Source organism: Mustela lutreola, chromosome 16 (genome assembly GCF_030435805.1).
Source record: "Mustela lutreola isolate mMusLut2 chromosome 16, mMusLut2.pri, whole genome shotgun sequence".
Lineage (NCBI taxonomy): Eukaryota > Metazoa > Chordata > Mammalia > Carnivora > Mustelidae > Mustela > Mustela lutreola.
The window spans coordinates 43,890,192-43,908,696 of record NC_081305.1 but is presented as its reverse complement, the minus strand read 5'-3'; the positions used below and the strand labels follow the sequence as shown (position 1 = coordinate 43,908,696).

The 18,505-nt window shown below is 36.4% G+C and overlaps 1 protein-coding gene across 5 annotated transcripts in view; it reads right to left on the bottom strand.

Annotated features, from left to right (window-relative positions):
• Window positions 1-1,700: 1,700 nt before the first annotated feature.
• The window catches only part of ZNF420 (zinc finger protein 420), a 51,611-nt gene continuing 34,806 nt past the window's right edge, over window positions 1,701-18,505 (bottom strand). For 4 of the 5 annotated variants that reach the window (XM_059151461.1, XM_059151459.1, XM_059151462.1 and 1 more), the window contains one exon: window positions 1,701-4,898. In XM_059151461.1, coding sequence (XP_059007444.1) covers window positions 2,968-4,898 — 1,931 coding nt within the window. In that variant the 3' untranslated portion in view covers window positions 1,701-2,967. Of the gene's footprint in view, window positions 4,899-15,833; window positions 15,918-18,505 lie in introns of all 5 variants that reach the window. The other variant, XM_059151464.1, reaches the window with a different exon arrangement.

The window sequence follows — 18,505 nt, the reverse complement described above, 5'->3', positions numbered from 1 at the left end:
TTTTTCAACAGGTTCTTAACTCAACCACTCCAAAACAATAAAAAATACCCCTACTCTTCTCAAGATCAACAATAATATGAATAAGTTCAAGTCAAGTCTCATCTAATATTATGTTGTCTGCTAATGGTATCTACAACCATTGATCGTCTTCCTTTGACTCACTTTCATGTAGCTTCTGTAATGCCACACTATTCTATTTTTCCTTCTATCCCACCCACCCTTCTTAGCATTCTTTGCTAGTCTGTCCTTTTATCCTTGAATTCTTAATGTTAGAAGGCACTGTGGATCAGTCTTTTCTCTATCTATACCCATCTTTAATGATCTTATTCTGCCTCATGGTTTTATATAAGTATAGGCAATACTTACCAAATTAATATAATCTCTAGAACAGTACATGCTAAAACATCCAAGTGCCTAATCAATATTATCATTTTGTCTAAAAAATATTTCAACTCAACATTTTCAAAACTGAACTCCCCAATATCCCCAACAAACCTGAAGGAATTGCAGCTTTTCCCATCTCAGCTGATGGGAATACCATCTTTCCAGTTGTTTGAAGCCAAAATCTGTGAGGCAAAGTCACCCCAGAAACCTTTCTCTCTCATCTGATATCTAACCCTTAAACAAATCTTGCTTGCTCACATTTACCCTATATCTAGAGTCCAGCCACTTCTCACCATTGTTACCATTATGATGTAAGCTAATATCTTTCATCTGAATTAAGGGGCCACGGCCTCTTGCCCACTTCACTTTTTTTTTTTTTTTTATTTAAACAACACAATGGCAGCTTGTCAAATCACATCCTTTGCTGAAAGACTCCCGTGGCTGCCTCTTCTACCAGAAAAAATTACAAAATGCTTACAGTGACTGACAAGGACTTATAAGATGTGGCCCTGTTATCTCTCTATCCTCCTCTATTAATCACCCCCTTGCACAGACCTCTACAATAGCTTCTTTGATGTTCCTCAAGTATACTAACATCATCCCATTGTAGGACCTTTGTTCTTAGCTTCCTCCTGTTTGCAGTACTCTTCCCTTAGATAACCACTTTCTCTTTCACGTCTTCCAATCTCGACTGAAATCATTTCTTATCTATGGTCCATTTCATAAACTTTCATATTCCTCTGAACTACTTCTGAATGACCTTTCCTCCATAACACTAATGTTCTAATATACTCTGTAATTTTTCTATAACTATTCTATCTCCACCTGCTAGAGTTGCTCATTGATATATCCCAAACACCTAAAAACAGTAGCTGGGATACAGCAATATATGAATTTACTGTCAACCAGGATTGGATGCCTGTAGGGAGAGATGACATCTCTTAACAAAGCAATATCGCTTTCAATCTCTGCTAGTGGCCTCTGCAACTAAGTCTATACCAAATTTATCTTTCATGGGACATTACCAAAAGCAGCAAGAAACACCCAACACACATTCTGAATGACTCCTATCATTTCTACTAAAATTATAGCTTTAACTGGTGAAGGATCTGCCTTGTAAGATAGACTGGAAGAGAGTCAGACCAAACGTCCTGTCTATAAAAGCAAAAATCTTTAGTTTTCTGGCCTGAAGTAGGTTAATTCTCATTCATGATGGCACAAAGTCAATGCCATATTTAAGACTTCCTTTACCCATAGCACTCGACTTCTGGGTACAAAATTCACATTTTAGTGTCAATGACAGAATAACAACAACATCAACAAATAAGTTTATTTGAATTTTATATAAAGAAATACAGGAGGCAGACAGACCAGAATTGGTACAACTGTTCCAAAAGATCAGTACAGGTGTAGACTCATTCTGTATTTCTGCTCCATCATCCTTAGTACCCAGATAATCATTTTCAAATTCTCCATAAAATCACCAGAGCTGTAAACTAAATGTCCACATTGTAGGCAGGGAAACAAAGAAATGCGAGAGAGAAAGGTATTCTTAAATGTCCTACATGTACAAATACCACTTCCATCTTGCTGAGCTGCAAAAGAGGCTGAGATCATTTTTCAGCCAAGAATTCTAAAGGAAAAATGGATATTGGGTAGGGAAGTAGCAGTCTGTGACAGAACGTCATGTTTCACTGCAAAATAGTAATATCAGTTTATTTTTAGTTTAATTAAAAAGCTGTACATTCAAGTTTTTAGAAATTCCCTAGTAGAAAATTTTATTTTGGCTAGCCATTATTTTTCATTTCTTAAATAATATTCTTTAATTATGGTAAAAATGATAGGACATATGAATTTTTGGACCTTGTTACAATTCACTTTACCTCTCTTCAACAATCCACTGATTAAATCTACAAATTTTTGTCTCCCCGCAACACCCAACAGTATGAATTTCCTCTTCTAGCATATGGAAGATGTGAATGAAAGCTTTCTCATGTTCATTACAGCATACAGTGGCCCCCACTCAAACAGGGTCAAATATTAATGAAAGATTTCTCAATATTCATTATACCCCTAAGTGTCCTCTTCTCATGCAAATTCTCTAAAATCATACTATTAATAATGATAGCTAATACTTGTGGTATACTATGTTCAAGGCACTGCTCTAAGAACTTTACATGAAATGTCTCACATAATACTTCCAAGAATCTTACAAGGAAAGTATTAGGCCTATCTTACAAACGATTAAGCCAAAGCAGAGGTTAATTATAAATGTCATGAAGGAAAGTAGCTGGTAGAGTCAAAATATTGTTGGAAAAGACATATTCTACAGCCAGAGGCCTCAATATATTTACTATATTAACAGAATTATTCTCTATTATTATAAGCTAAAGTTTAATAGGTTTCCAGTAATGATAAGTTTTTCTACATTGATTACATTAACAGTATCTTTCCCCCATTAGAATTCACTGATGCTGAACTTTATGAGGCAAATACGCTCCCATATTCACATTTTAGGAATTCTTTGATAATAATGGATTAGTGACCAGAGAAGGCTATCTTAATCATAAAGAATCAGGTAACTCATATATAAACTTGAGAGCTATGACTGAAATCTATCCCACATTCCTTATATTCAAAAGATTTCTCACTGATATGATTTCTCTGATGTTGAGTTAGTTGTGAACCACGAGTAAAGGCCTTCCCACATTCCTTACATTGATAGGGTTTCTCACCAGTATGAACTCTCTGATGTCGAGAAAGATGTGAGCTCTGAGTAAATGCTTTCCTGCATTCTTTGCATTCATAGGGCTTCTCACCAGTATGAATTCTCTGATGTAAAGTAAGTTGAGAGCCATGACTAAAGGCCTTCCCACATTCCTTGCATTCATAAGGCTTTTCTCCAGTGTGAATTCGCTGATGTTGAGTAAGTTGTGAACCACGAATAAAGGCCTTCCCACATTCCTTACACTGATATGGTTTCTCCCCTGTATGAATTCTCTGATGCTGTATAAGTAGTAAGCCACGGGCAAAGGCCTTCCCACATTCATTACATACATAGGGTTTCTCACCAGTATGAAGTCTCTGATGTTGAGAAAGATGAGAACTCTGAGTAAAGGCCATTCTACACTCTTTACATTCATACGGCTTCTCACCAGTATGAATTCTCTGATGTTGGGTAAGCTGTGAGCCACGAATAAAAGACTTCCCACATTCCTTACATTCATAAGGTTTCTCACCGGTGTGAATCCTCTCATGCTGAGTAAGTTCTGAGCCACGACTAAAAGTTTTCCCACATTCTTTACATTCATAGGGTTTTTCTCCAGTATGAATCCTTTGATGTCGAGTAAGGAGTGAACCACGATTAAAAGCCTTTCCACATTCCTTACACTGATAGGGTTTCTCACCAGTATGAATTCTCTGATGTTGAGTAAGTTGTGAGCCATGACTAAAGGTCTTTCCACATTCCTTACATTCATAAGGCTTCTCATTCGTATGAATTCTCTGGTGTTGAGTAAGTTGTGAACCACGGATAAAGGCTTTCCCACATTCTTCACATTTATAGGGCTTTTCACCAGTATGAATCCTCTGATGTTGCATAAGCAAAGAGCCACGAATAAAGGCCTTTCCACATTCCTTACATTCATATGGCTTTTCCCCATTGTGAATTTTCTGATGCTGAGAAAGCTGTGAGCCACAGATAAAAGCTTTCCCACATTCCTTACATTCATAAGGTTTTTCACCGGTGTGAATTCTCTTATGTAGAATAAGTTGTGAGAGCTGAGTAAAGACCTTTCTACATTCTTTACATTCATAGAGTTTCTCACCAGTATGAAGTCTCTGGTGCAGAGTAAGTTGTGAGTTCTGAGTAAAGGCCTTCCCACATTCTTTACATTCATAAGGTTTCTCACCAGTATGGACTTTTTGATGTCGGGTAAGTTGTGAGCTACGAATAAAGGCTTTCCCACATTCTTCACATTTATATGGTTTTTCACCAGTATGAATTCTATGATGTAAAATAAGTTGTGAGCTCTGAGTAAAGGCCTTCCCACATTCCTTGCATGCATAGGGTTTCTCACCAGTATGAAGTCTCTGATGAAGAATGAGCTGTGAATCACGACTAAAGGCCTTCCCACATTGCTTACATTCATAGGGTTTTTCACCAGTATGAATACTATGATGTTGAGTTAGGTGTGAGGCTCGTCTAAAGGCCTTCCCGCATTCTTTACATTTATAGGGTTTCTCAGTAGAATGACACCTAGTATGTTGAGATAAGTAAGCATGCTGATTGAAAATGGACATTTTTTCATATATGATCATCCCTTGCCTGAAATATTCCTCCTGATTTTCTTGTTGTTTTTCCAATGTGCCTCTGACTTCCAAATAATCTCTGGAACTGGACTCCTCAAGATCACAGTTTTCAAGCCTGGCACTCATTTCCCATTGGGATAGTTCTGTTTCATAATTGTCATTTTTTGGAGATAAGTCTTTATTTGCACTCCTTGAAGGCAAGTCTGAAAGATAAGAGAACATCAAACATTTCTATTGTCATTTCAGGAGAACCCATAGTAGAAAAGACTATATGTGAAAATATCTATAGATGGTAACCAATTTATGATGGTTCAACCTATAAACTTTTGCTCTTATGATAGTATAAAGGCAACATATATTCAGTAGAAACTGTACTTCAGTTATGAATTTTGTTAATTTCCTGAGCTATCAATATACAGTACAATACTCTCATGATCCTGACCAGTCACAGTAAATTACAGCTCCCAGGCAGCCACATGACTGTGAGGTTAAACAGGTGATATACTTACAACTATTCTGCACCCACACAATCATTCTGCTTTTCAGTTTCAGTATAGTATAAAAAAATTACATGAGGTATTCAACACTTTGTCATAAAGTAATCTTTAAGTTAGATACTTTTGCTGAACTATAGACTATTTTAAGTGTTATGAGCATGTTTAAAGTAGGATAGGCTAAGCTATGATGTTTGGTAGGTGTATTCAACTTACAAAATTTTCACCTCACCATGGGATTATTGGGGCAGGAGTTATAAGCTGAGGATCTGGTATAGGAAACCAATACCCAAAAGAAATAACTGGCTTACATCAGTGCTTTTCAGATATTATTTACCATGACCTATACTAATATCTACTTACCTTTCATGTCAGAACCTGACCCATACAGTTTCATTAAACAATATCTAGGTTTCTAGGTAGATTATGAAGTTGTAGTAATCCAAAGAGAAAGGTACTGGTACAGACACATGTACAATAAAACAGAATAGAGACACCAGAAACAAACCTACACTTACATAGTCAATTAATCTATGACAAAGAACGTTAAGAATATACAATGGGGAAAAGACAGTCTCTTCATCAAATGGTGCTGGAACGACTGGACAGCTATACACAATAGAATGGACTGTCTTTCAACACCATACGTAAAAACAATCTCAAAATGGATTAAAGGGCTAAATAGGAGATCTGAATCCATAAAAATCCTAGAAGAGAACACACGCAGTAATTTCTCTGACATTGTCTACAGCAATATTTTTTTTTCAGGTATGTCTCCTAAGACAAGAGGAACAAAAAGGAAAAATAAACTATTGGGATAACATCGAAATAGCTTTCGCACAGCAAAGGAAACCATTAACAAAACAAAAAAGCAACCTATTGAATAGAAGATATTTGCAAATAATATACCCAAAAGAGGTTAATATCTGATATATATATATATATATATATATATATAATATATATCTTATACAACTCTGAACCAAAAAGCAACCTGATTAAAAAATGGGCAGAAGACCCGAACAGACATTTTTTCCAATTAAGACATAAAGATGGCCAACAGACACATGAACAGATGCCCAATATCACTCGTCATTAAGAAAATGCAAACTAAAGCCACAATGAGCTATCATCATTTTGTTAGGATGCTAAAAACAAAAGGACAAGAAATAACAAGTGTTGGTAAGGATGTAGAGGAAAAGGAACCTTCATGTACTGTTGACGGGTACGTAAATTGGGCAACCACTGTGGAAAACAATATGGAGGTTCCTCAAAAAAATAAAAATATAGAGTAGGTGAAGATGGCAGCAGAGTAGGACCACCCGTGGCTCACCCTGTTCTATGAATACAACTACACAACTATCAAATCATCTTAAGTACCCCAGAAATCGATCTGAAGATGTGTACTCCATATCTAAAAGTAGGTAAGAGGCCACATCAAAGAAGTTAGGAAGTCTGGAGATGCAGCTTGGGAGAGAAACTGATCAAGTCTGCTATGGTAGGGAGGGAGTTGCAGACATGGAGAAGGGTAAGAGACAGACTAGTACACTGGGAAGCACACGGGGAAAATGAATCTCCATAGCAATTGGCTTGGAAAGTGAAAGAACCCAAATTTTGAAAGTTCATGCAACCAGTGGGGATTAATGCCCGGAGTTTAAAAGGTCAGTGTGTGAGGCTCTGAGAGAGCTTGGAGGACATGGGGCTGCTCTTGGAGAAAAGGCAGGTCAAACAGCCCATGGGCATACAGTGTGGAAATAGTGATTTGAAGAGTACCTGGGGCACAGAGTGGAGAGGTCAGTTGAGAGGCAGCAATCACAGAGAGACCCCTCAAGGAACAAAGGAATTAGCAGGTGCCATTTCACTCCCCCATCCCTCAGCATAAACACAGAGCCACCTGTGGGAGCCAACACAGTAACAACACTACCTACTCTATTTGCTTTCAACAAGCCCCAGCTCCACCAGGCTACAGTGGAACCACCCTTCCCAGTAACACTTGGCAGGTCCCCTACCCCAGAATACTGGATCAAACCCCCCACTAACACTGTGTCTCCTTATCTAGGAGTTTAGTGAGGCCTCAGTTCCAGTGGCAATGGTTACAGGTCTCATTTCACAAGCAGACCAGAGCACACCTAGTTAAAATGCATACCACTGAGGCCAGGGACCAAACATTGGTCATAACAGACAAAGAAAGGCTTTGCAGATGACTAGCCTGAAGGATAAAGCAGCCAGGACATGTCAGCATAACACACATAGCACACATTGGAGAAACTCCCTAAAGCACCAGGCCCTAGGAAACACGGACACTACACTGCATGACACAGAAGAAACTCTTTTTTATATGGCCGCTACCCTCAAGAAAAGGAGATTACCTGAATTTTTTTAATACAGAGAAAGAGGAACAGAGTACTTAGACAAAATGAAAAAACAGGAATTTGTCCTAAATGAAGGAACAGGACAAGGTCATGACCAGAGATCTAAACAAAACAGATATAACATGCCTGATGGAGAATTTAAAGTAATGATCGTAAGGATGCTCACTAGACTTGGCAAAAGAGTGGAAAACACCAGTGAGACCATTAACAGAGATAAGGAATAACGTAATAGGAAGGGCTCAAGAAATTAAATGAGAAACACATTTGGAGGAGTGAACAGCAGGCTGGATGAAGCAGAGGAACAACTTAACCTATAAGACAGAGTAATGGAAAGTAATCAAGCTGAATAAAAGAGATAAAAAAGAATTACACAAAATATATATATATATATATTTAAATACACATTTAATATATTTGTAAATATAAATATATATCTATATAAAAGATATATATCTATATAACATAGAGATTATATATAAGTATATATAAAAACAGATCAATTACATACACACACACACATAAAACAGATCAATAAAGCTGGTTCTTGGAAAAGAGCAACAAAATTGGCCAGACTTATAAAAAAAAAGATAGAGAAGGAATACAAAGAAATACAATTACAAATGAGAGAGGAGAAATAACAATAAATACCATATAAAATTAACAGAATATTATGAAAAACTATACGCTAACAAACTAGACAACCTAGAAGAAATGGATAAATTCCTACAAACATACAAATTAACACATAACCTACCAAACATATAAGCTATCACAACTGAAACTGGAAACAATAACCAAAAAATACCCAACAAACAAGTCCAGAACCAAATGGCTTCACAAGCCATTTCTACCAAACACTAAAAGAAGAGTTAATACCTATTCTTTGCAAACTATTCCAAAATCAGAAGAGGAAGGAAAACTTACAAGTTCATTCTATAAGGCCTGATATTAAAATCGGGTAAAGACATCACACAAAAAAGAGAACTTCGAGTCAATATATCTTATGAACACAGATGCAAAAACCCTCAAGAAAATACTAGCAAACTGAATCCAACAATACATTAAAAATACCATTCACCAAGACCATGTGGAATTTATTTTTGGGTTGCCAGGGTAGTTCAGTTTTGCAAAACAATCAACATGATACATCACACCAGGAGGAGAAAGAATAAGAACCTTATGATCATTTCAATAGATGGAGAAAAAGCATTTGACAAGTACAACATCCATTCATAAAGTAGGTTTACAGGGAACATACATCAACTTAATAAAGGCCATATATGAAAAACCTACAGCTAACATCATCCTTAATGGAGAAAAACTAAGAGCCTTTCCCCTAATGTCAGGAACAAGACAAGGATGTCTACTTTCACCACTTTTATTCAACATAGACTAAAAGTCCTAGCCACAGTAATCAGACAACAAAAAGAAACAAATGGCATCCAAATCAGTATGGAAGAAGTAAAACTTTCATTATTTGAAGATGACATGATACTATATATAGAAAATCTGGGGTGCCTGGGTGGCTCAGTGGGTTAAAACCTCTGCCTTCGGCTCAGGTCATAATCCCAGGGTCCTGGGATCAAGCCCTGCATCAGGCTCTCAGCCAGTAGGGAGTCTGCTTCCTCCACTGTCTCTGCCTGCCTCTCTCTGCCTACTTGTGATCTCTGTCTGTCAAATAAATAAATAAAATCTTTAAAAAAGAACAAACCCAAAAGACTTCACCAAAAAAACTGATAGAACTGATAAACCAATGCAGTAATGATGCAATACACAAAATCAATCTATAGAAATCTGTTGTATTTCATACACCAATAATGAAGCAACAGAAAGAAAAATTAAGGAAACAATCCCATTTACAACCACACCAAAAATAAGATATCTAGGAATAAACCTAAGCAAAGAGGTCAAACGCCTGTACTCTGAAAAGTATAAAATACTGATGAAAGAAACTGAAGATGACACAAAGAAATGGAAAAACATTCTGTCCTCATGGATTGGAAAAATAAACAGTTAAAAAGTATATAATACCCAAAGCAATCTATACTTTTAATGTAATTCCCGTCAAAATACCAACAGCATTTTTTACAGAGCTAGAACAGATAATCCTAAAATTTGTATGGAACCACAAAAGATCTCAAATAGCCAAAGCAACCCTGAAAAAGAAAAGCAAAGCTGAAGGCATCACAATTCCAGACTTCAAAATCTATTAAAAAGCTACAGTAATCAAAACAGATACACAGACAATAAAAGAACACAAAATCCATAAATCAACCCATAATTACATGGTCAATGAATCTCTAACAGAGCAGGAAAGGATATCTAATAGGAAAAAGTCTCTTCAACAGAGTTTTGGGAAAACTGGACAGCAATATGCAAAAGAGTGAATACACAAAAATAAATTCAAATGTACTAAAAATCTAAATGTGAGACCTGAAACCATAAAAATCCTAGAAAAGAGCACAGGCAGTAATTTCTCTAACATCAGCCATAGCAACTTTTTTCTAAATGGGTCCCCTGTGGCAAGAGAAACAAAAACAAAAATAAACTATTGGGACCTCATCAAAATACAAACCTTCTGCACAGCAAAGGAATCAATCAACAAAACTAAAAGGCAACCTTTGGAATGGAAGAAGGTATTTGCAAATGACATATCCAATAAAAGGTTAGTATCCAAAATATATACAGAACTATACACTTTAATAGTCAAAAATAAATAATCCAAGTAAAAAATGGGCAAAAGACATGAACAAACATTTCTCTAAAAACACACAGATGGCCAAGAGACACAGGAAGAGGTGCTTATCATCACTTATCTTTAGGGAAATGCAAACCAAAACTACAATATCACCACACACTTGTTGGAATGGCTAAAATCAACAACACAAGAAACAACAGGTGTTGGTGATGAGAAGAAAAAAGAACTCTTATGCACTGTTGGTGAGAATGCAAACTGGTATAGCCACTGTGGAAAACAGTATGGAGGTTCCTCAAAAAATTAAAAAAAAAAGAACCACCTTATGACCCAGGAATTGCACCACTGGGTGTTTACCCGAAGAATACAAAAACACTAACTCAAAGGGATACATGCATCCCAATGTTTATAGCAGCATTGCTTATAATAGTCAAGATATGGAAGCAGCCTATATGTCCTTTGGCTCAGGTCATGATCCCAGCGTCCTGGGATGGAGTCCCACATCGGGCTCCTTGCTCGGCAGGGAGCCTGCTTCTCCCTCTGCCTCTGCCTGCCATTCTGTCTGCCTGTGCTCACGCTCACTCTCTCTCTCTCTCTCTGACAAATAAATAAAATCTTAAAAAAAATAAATAGGAATAATCAGTTTTGTCAAATGTTGAGAGAGGAGGTAAATGGTAACTTTTAATTTAACAAAGGCTTTAACAATAAAGAAGTTACTACTGATTTTCACAAGATAGTTTTGGTAGAATAAAGAGGATAAATTTTGATTGAAGCAGTTTTTAAAAGATGACCTAGAGTTATGGAGCATGGAGAATTCTTTTGAGTTTTGTTATAAAAAGTAACAGAGACTGTTTCCTTTGCTGTGCAGAAGCTTTTGATTTTGATGAAGTCCCAAAAGTTCATCTTCGCTTTTGTTTACTTTGCCTTTGGAGACATATCTTGAAAGAAGTCGCTGTGGCTGATATCGAAGAGATTACTGCCTATGTTCTCCTCTAGGATTCTGATGGATTCCTGTCTCACATTGAGGTCTTTTATCCATTTTGAATTTATCTTTGTGTATGGTGTAAGAGAATGGTCCAGCTATATTTCATATAGCTGCCCAGTTTTCCCAGCACCATTTATTGAAGAGACTGTCTTTTTTCCACTGTATATTTTTTCCTGTTTTGTCGAAGATTATTTGACCATAGAGTTGAGGGTCCATATCTGGGCTCTCTACTCTGTTGCACTAGTCTATGTGTCTGTTTTTATGCCAGTACCATGCTGTCTTGGAGATTCCTCAAGAAATTAAAAATAGAACTTCCCTATGACCCTGCCATTGCACTCCTGGGTATTTACCCCAAAGATACAGATGTAGTGAAAAGGGCAATCTGTACCCCAATGTTTATAGCAGCAATGGCCACGGTTGCCAAACTGTGGAAAGAACCAAGATGCCCTTCAATGGACGAATGGATAAGGAAGATGTGGTCCATATACACTATGGAGTATTATGCCTCCATCAGAAAGGATGAATACCCAACTTTTGTAGCAACATGGACGGGACTGGAAGAGATTATGCTGAGTGAAATAAGTCAAGCAGAGAGAGTCAATTATTATATGGTTTCACTTATTTGTGGAGCATAACAAAAAGCATGGAGGACATGGGGAGTTAGAGAGAAGGGGGTTGGGGTAAATTGGAAGGGGAGGTGAATCACGAGAGTATGGACTCTGGAAAACAATCTGAGGGGTTTGAAGTGGCGGGGGGGTGGGAGGTCGGGGTACCAGGTGGTGGGTATTATAGAGGGCACGGATTGCATGGAGCACTGGGTGTGGTGAAAAAATAATGATACTGTTATGCTGAAAATAAATAAATTTAAAAAAATTTATATAAAAAAAAGTAACAGAGAAATGGGGCCATATCAAGAGGAAATGGGTGTCAAGAGATTTGTTTATCCATTTAAGATGGGAGATGGGAGAAATTTCATGTTTGTGTGCAGATGAAAATGATTAGAATAAATACTAACAAGTTGATAAATGCAGAAGACTAACAAAAAAACAGAACATTGCTCCAACAATGTCCCTGAAGAGATGAGAATTAAGTGGCATTTAATATAAAAGTAGAGGACTGGTCTTAGATAAAGGTACATGAAGTTCATTTATCATAATAGGAAAAGAGGCCCAATGAGTATAGAGTAGGGAGACAGATCAGTGGGGCAGCAGAAGCTTGTAGAAGTTCTCTGATTATTTCTGTTACCTTGGTAAAATCATGACAATCATCTTGGAGTCAGGCAAGAGAAATTAGAAGTCATGATTATGCAAGTGACAACTTAGCTTTGAAGTAAACAAAAATTGATAGAGAAAAAGGAACTAATAAATCCAAGATCATAGTAGAGAACTGTGATATTGTAAAGTAGTAAGATAACACAGTTGGTCTTTGTTCCTGATTTCTAGCAGGAAACTTCAAACTCAAAACTCTCGGAATTCCCTGAGTGATAAAGGTAAATGTTATTCATAACAAGTCCCTTTCAACCACAGCTGAGTTTATGCTAAGGAAGTGACTTTTGGAAAGCCCCTAAGGATGGTAGGCTGGTTGCCAGGGGAACCAACCATATGATCAGTGGGTTGGAAATTGCAGCCCCATCTTCTCACCTCTGGAGAGCAGAGACACTGGACACAGAGTAGGTTACTAATGCCTGTGATTTCATCAATAATAATAACCTGTAAGGCCCACAGAAGATGGGGTGAGATTCTTTAGAACTTAAGATATTTACTATTTTGGGGGCACCTGGGTGGCTCAGTGGGTTAAAGCCTCTGCCTTCGGCTCAGGTCATGATCCCAGGGTCCTGGGATCGAGTCCCACATCGGACTCTCTGCTCAGCAGGGAACCTGCTTCCTCCTCTCTCTGCCTGCCTCTCTACCTACTTGTGATCTGTCAAATAAATAAATAAAATCTTAAAAAAAAAATTAGAAACTGTAAAAATAAAGCTAAAATATAATCCTAGAATTAACTTCTACATAGTGTTTGTCATAAAAGGAAACAGCAATTAAACTTAAAATTTAGAACTAAATACCAAAAGAGCAATCTAGTGTGAAATCCTGATACTCAGATTATGTAATCACAGAAAACTTACAGTTTTAAATGCATTTATTAGAAAACAAGAAATAATTAAAAACAAAAGAATTAAGATTTCAACTCAAGAAGATGAAGAAACAAAACAAAAAAAGAATTAGCTAGCTAAAAATGAGAAAGTGAATAAGCCAGAATTTATAAAGAATAAAAATGGCTACAAGTTCATTCATTCCTTCCAAATCAAGTAAACGATAGAAATATATGACATGCTGGGGGAAAAAAATCAGATTGGGTACAAACCCAAAACACTGAAAAGGAAAAAGAATAACATAAATCCCCCAAATTAAGAAAAGTGCTTATGAGAAAAACCTATATATAATTCAAGATTAAATCAGAAAAACTAGATGAAATGGATCAAATTAATACAAAATCATCCATGAAGAAAGAAAATCTGAGAATACAAAAAAAAAAAAAGGAAAATCTGAGAATACATCAATAACCACATAAGAATTTTAAATGTGAATTCAATGTCTATGCTCCTAAAAGGCCATTGATACCAATGACTGATGGTATCACTGGTAAGATTATCCAAATCATTAAAGAATACACAATTCTAACCATACATAATTGTTGAACATAACAAAAATTTGGAAATCCACCCAAGTCATTTTACATAGTTAACTGAAATAACAGACAATGAGAGCTCAGGAAAACTAAGTCAATCTTATGAATCAACATTAGTAGAATTTAAAAATCGACATTAGCAATGTAGAATCTAGCTATGTATTTAAGGACTAATACACCACAATTAAATAAGGTTTATCCCACAAATGCAGGAGTAATTCAACATCAGAAAATCTACTTGAGGAGTGCTTGGGTGGCTCAGTCAGTTAAGCATCTGCCTATGGCTCAGGTCATGATCCCGAGGTCCTGGGATCAAGCCCTGCATCAGGCTCTCTGCTAGAAGGGGGTTGGCTTCTCCCTCTCCTTCTGCCCCTCATTGCTCATGCTCACTCTCTCTCAATCTCAAATAAATAAAACCTTAAAAAAGAAAAGAAAATCTATGAGATCCTATATTAAAAACTCTAAAATAAGAATGGCTCTTCTTTCACCTAATTAATTTAGAGTATTTACCAGAAACCTATAAAAACATATTTAGTAAACATTAGTACTTCCAAGAAAGTCTGAAAAAAGATAAGAATTGTTTTCAAATTATGAAATAATCAGCTCCTATGGGTTATAGTTTTCAAAAACTGGTACAAATAGAAAAGGAAGAAATAAGACATATATAAAACTCAAGTTATCTACCTAGAAATCCAATATCACCCACTGGAAATTATTAGATATTTCTGTAAGATTATCATCAACTTACAGAAATCAACATTTTATTATCTGTATGTGTCTATATTGTGCATGTATGTATATATACTTGTATTAACCATTTAGAAAATATCATACAACAAAATATTCCTATGCATAGTATCAGTATTTATAAAGTACTGAGAAAATTGCTTAACAAGAAATGCAAAAGATTTTTTAAGAAAAAAAAAAAAAGAAATTTACAAAGGATATAAAAAATAGATACAGCATGTTTAAAGACAGGATTCACAATTGTAAATATGTGAATGGTGCATCAGATTTCCTGAAAACACCTTGAAATGCTGGCTAACCTGTGACATATATCTTTTTAAAAGTATTCCATGCTTGAGGAGAAGGGAGTTGAGGGAAATTGGAAGGGGAGGTGAACCATGAGAGACTATGGACTCTGAAAAACAATCTGAGGGTTTTGAAGTGGGGGTGGTGGGAGGTTGGGGGAACCAGGTGGTGGGTACTAGAGAGGGCACGGATTGCATGGAGCACTGGGTGTGGTGCAAAAACAATGAATACTGTTATGCTGAAAAGAGAAAAAAAAAAGTATTCCATGCTTTAAAAAAAAAAAAAAAAAAAAAAAAGTAAAGAAGATCCAAAAGAGGCAGAGTGAATTGAGAAACTAGAGGTAAACATGCCCTGAAGTCACAGCTACCCTCATGACATTTGGTGACTTCAACTGCCACTTTGAATTTATCTTAATGTTTTGATAAAATCCAAGAGACAAAGCCATGGGCCCACAAAATGTCAGAGATCAGCACTGAACCTCTTCATAAAAACAGAACTATACAAGGCTTATAGTTTAAGGGAAAAATATCCATGGGACCTAAAAGGAAATGACAAGAAACATTTCAATCTTGGCCTAGACTTGCAATGAAAATAAAGAAAAAAATAATTTACACAGAAGCAGCATTATTAGACCTGTTCTCTATAATTACTGAATGCTGAAAGATATATATAAAATAATGACTGAAATATATGAAATGTAAAATATAAAGTCAAAACCATGAGAAAGGAACTAAACAGAAGCAAGGAAAAAAAAGTAAGATCTCGGGGAGGAAGAAAATATCAAAGCTCTAGAAATAAAACAATATAATCAATTATACTAAAATCTTAAGAAAAAAACCTTAAAAGCAGCCAGAGAGAAAATACAGATTACTTACAAAAGGAACAATAATGAGACAGAAGGCACACTTCTCAAGAGCACAACAGAAGCCAGAAGACAGTGGAATAATATCTTCAGAGTGCTGAGAAAAAAATAATTGTCAGTACAGAATTCTATACCCAGTTAAGTCATCAAGCAGGAATGAAAGTGAAACAAAAGTTACTTTGCAATAACAAAAATAAAAACAGAGCGTTTACTAACAATAGGATTTGCCTAATGTATTTCATGACAAATAAAATGATCTCATCAGGAAGGTATAAAAGAGGAGGAATAGTTTGCAAATAAAAGGATAATCAGGTGAGGGGCGCCTGGGTGATTCAGTGGGTTAAAGCCTCTGCCTTTGGCTCAGATCGTGATCCCAGGGTCCTGTGATCAAGTCCTGCATCAGCCTGCTTCCCTGACCACCCCAAACCCCCGCCTGCTTCTCTGCCTACTTGTGATCTCTGTCAAATAAATAAATAAAATCTTTTTGAAAAATTAAAAAAAAGATAATCAGCTGAATAAATCTATAAGCAAACACTTTCATTATAAAACAAAAATAATGCCCATTTTGGGGGTTAAAAAGAAAACAGAATTGAAATACCAGATAACATATTAGATAGGAAAGATTAATCAAAGTTAGAGCATTCTAAGACTCTTCATATATCCTTTATATTGTTCTGGGACAAGGGAGATACTAACTTTAGTCTTTGTTAAGTATGTATTCCTTAAGTGGCACAAACAGTAATAATAATGACAGGCACAAATACTCCTGAAATACTTAAACTCACCAGGAATCACAGGTATGTAGTGTTTGTAAAAGTACAGAGAAAGAGTGTACATTGAGGGTAGGCTCCTGGTAAGAATTCTGTGACAATGATGCTATTGTGACATAAGAGATGTCACTATCTCATCTCCTTATAGAACCTTAACTCCATATCACAACAGCTTCCAATTTATTTCAAGGTAGACACAGTCCTTTCTATTTTTCAACTGGTTGCCTTGAAATCCCAGGTGTAAGAGTGGGGCATATGATTCATTCAAGATTTCTGTTTTCCTATGTTGTTAATTTTAGCTATTCTGACCAGTGTGATGTAATATCTCTTTGTAGTTTTGTGTTTTCTTGATGATGAGTGATGTTGAGCATCTTTTCATATGTCTGCTAGCCATCTGTATGTCTTCTTTGGAAAAATGTCTATTCATGTCTTCTTGCCCATTTTTTAACCGGATTATTTGGTTTTTGGGTGTTGATTTTTGTAAGTTCTTTATATATTTTGGACATAACCCCTTATCGGGTATGTCATTTGCAAATATCTTCTCCCATTTGTAGGCTGCCTTTTAGTTTTGTTGATTGTTTCCTACACTGTACAGAAGGTTTGTATTCTGATACAGTCCCAACAGCTTATTCTTGCTTTTGTTTCCCTTGCCTCAGGAGACATATCTACTAAGAAGTTGCTATAGCTGATGTCAAAGAGGTTATTGCCTATGTTTGCCTTCAGGACTTTAATGGTTTCCAGTCTCACATTTAGGTCTTTAGTCAATTTTGAATTTATTTTTGTGTATGGTGTAAGGAAGTGGTCTAGTTTCATTCTTTTGCATGTTGCTGTCCAGTTTTCCCAATAGCAGGTGTTGGCGAGGATGTGGAAAAAGGGGAATGCTCATGCACTGTTGGTGGGGATACAAATGGGTGCATCCACTGTGGAAAACCTATAGAAGTTCCTCAGAAAGTTAAAAATACAACTACCCTATGATCCAGTAATTGCACTACTAGGTACTTACCCATAAGATACAAAAATATCGATCCAAAGGGATACATGCACCCCTTATTTATTTATTTGACAGAGATTAAGAGAGAGATCACAAGTAGGTAGAGAGGCAGGCGGGTTGGAGTGGGAAGCAGGCTCTCTGCTGAGTAGATAGCCCGATGTGGGGCTCAATCCCAGGACCCTAGGATCATGACCTGAGCTGAAAGCAGAGGCTTTAACCCACTGAACCACCCAGGCACCCCGCACACCCTATTTATAGCAGCTTACCAACAATAGCCAAATTATGGAAACAGCCCCAAGGTCCATCAACGGATGAACAGATAAAGAAGATGTGGTGTGTGTGTGTGTATCTATATCTATATATATATATATATCTATACATATATATATGTATAGATATATATATGGAATATTACTCAGCCATCAAAAAGAATGAAATGTTGCCATTTGCAGTGATATGGATGGAACTAAAGTGTATTATGCTGAGCAAAACAAGTCAGTGAGAGAAAGACAAATACCATATGATTTCACACATATGTAGATTTTAAGGAGCAAATGAACATGGGGGGAAAAAGAGAGGCAAACCAAGAAACAAACTCTTAACCATATAGAACAAACTGATGGCTTCTGAAGGGGAGGTGGGCAGGGGGATGGGTTAAATAGGTGGTGGGTATTAAGGAGGAGATTTGTTGTGATAAGCCCTGTGTTCTATGGGGGTGATGAATCACTAAATTCTACACCTGGAACTAGTGTTGCACTGTACTTAAATAAAAACTTGGAAATAAAAAAGACTTCTCTAAAGCAGTATGCAAATACATATATGGATTGAATGAGTGTCTTCATATTAATTAATACACTTAATAATTAATAAAAGGCCATGTTCATTAAATGCATATATTTTTCAAACATCACTGCAATTAATAAA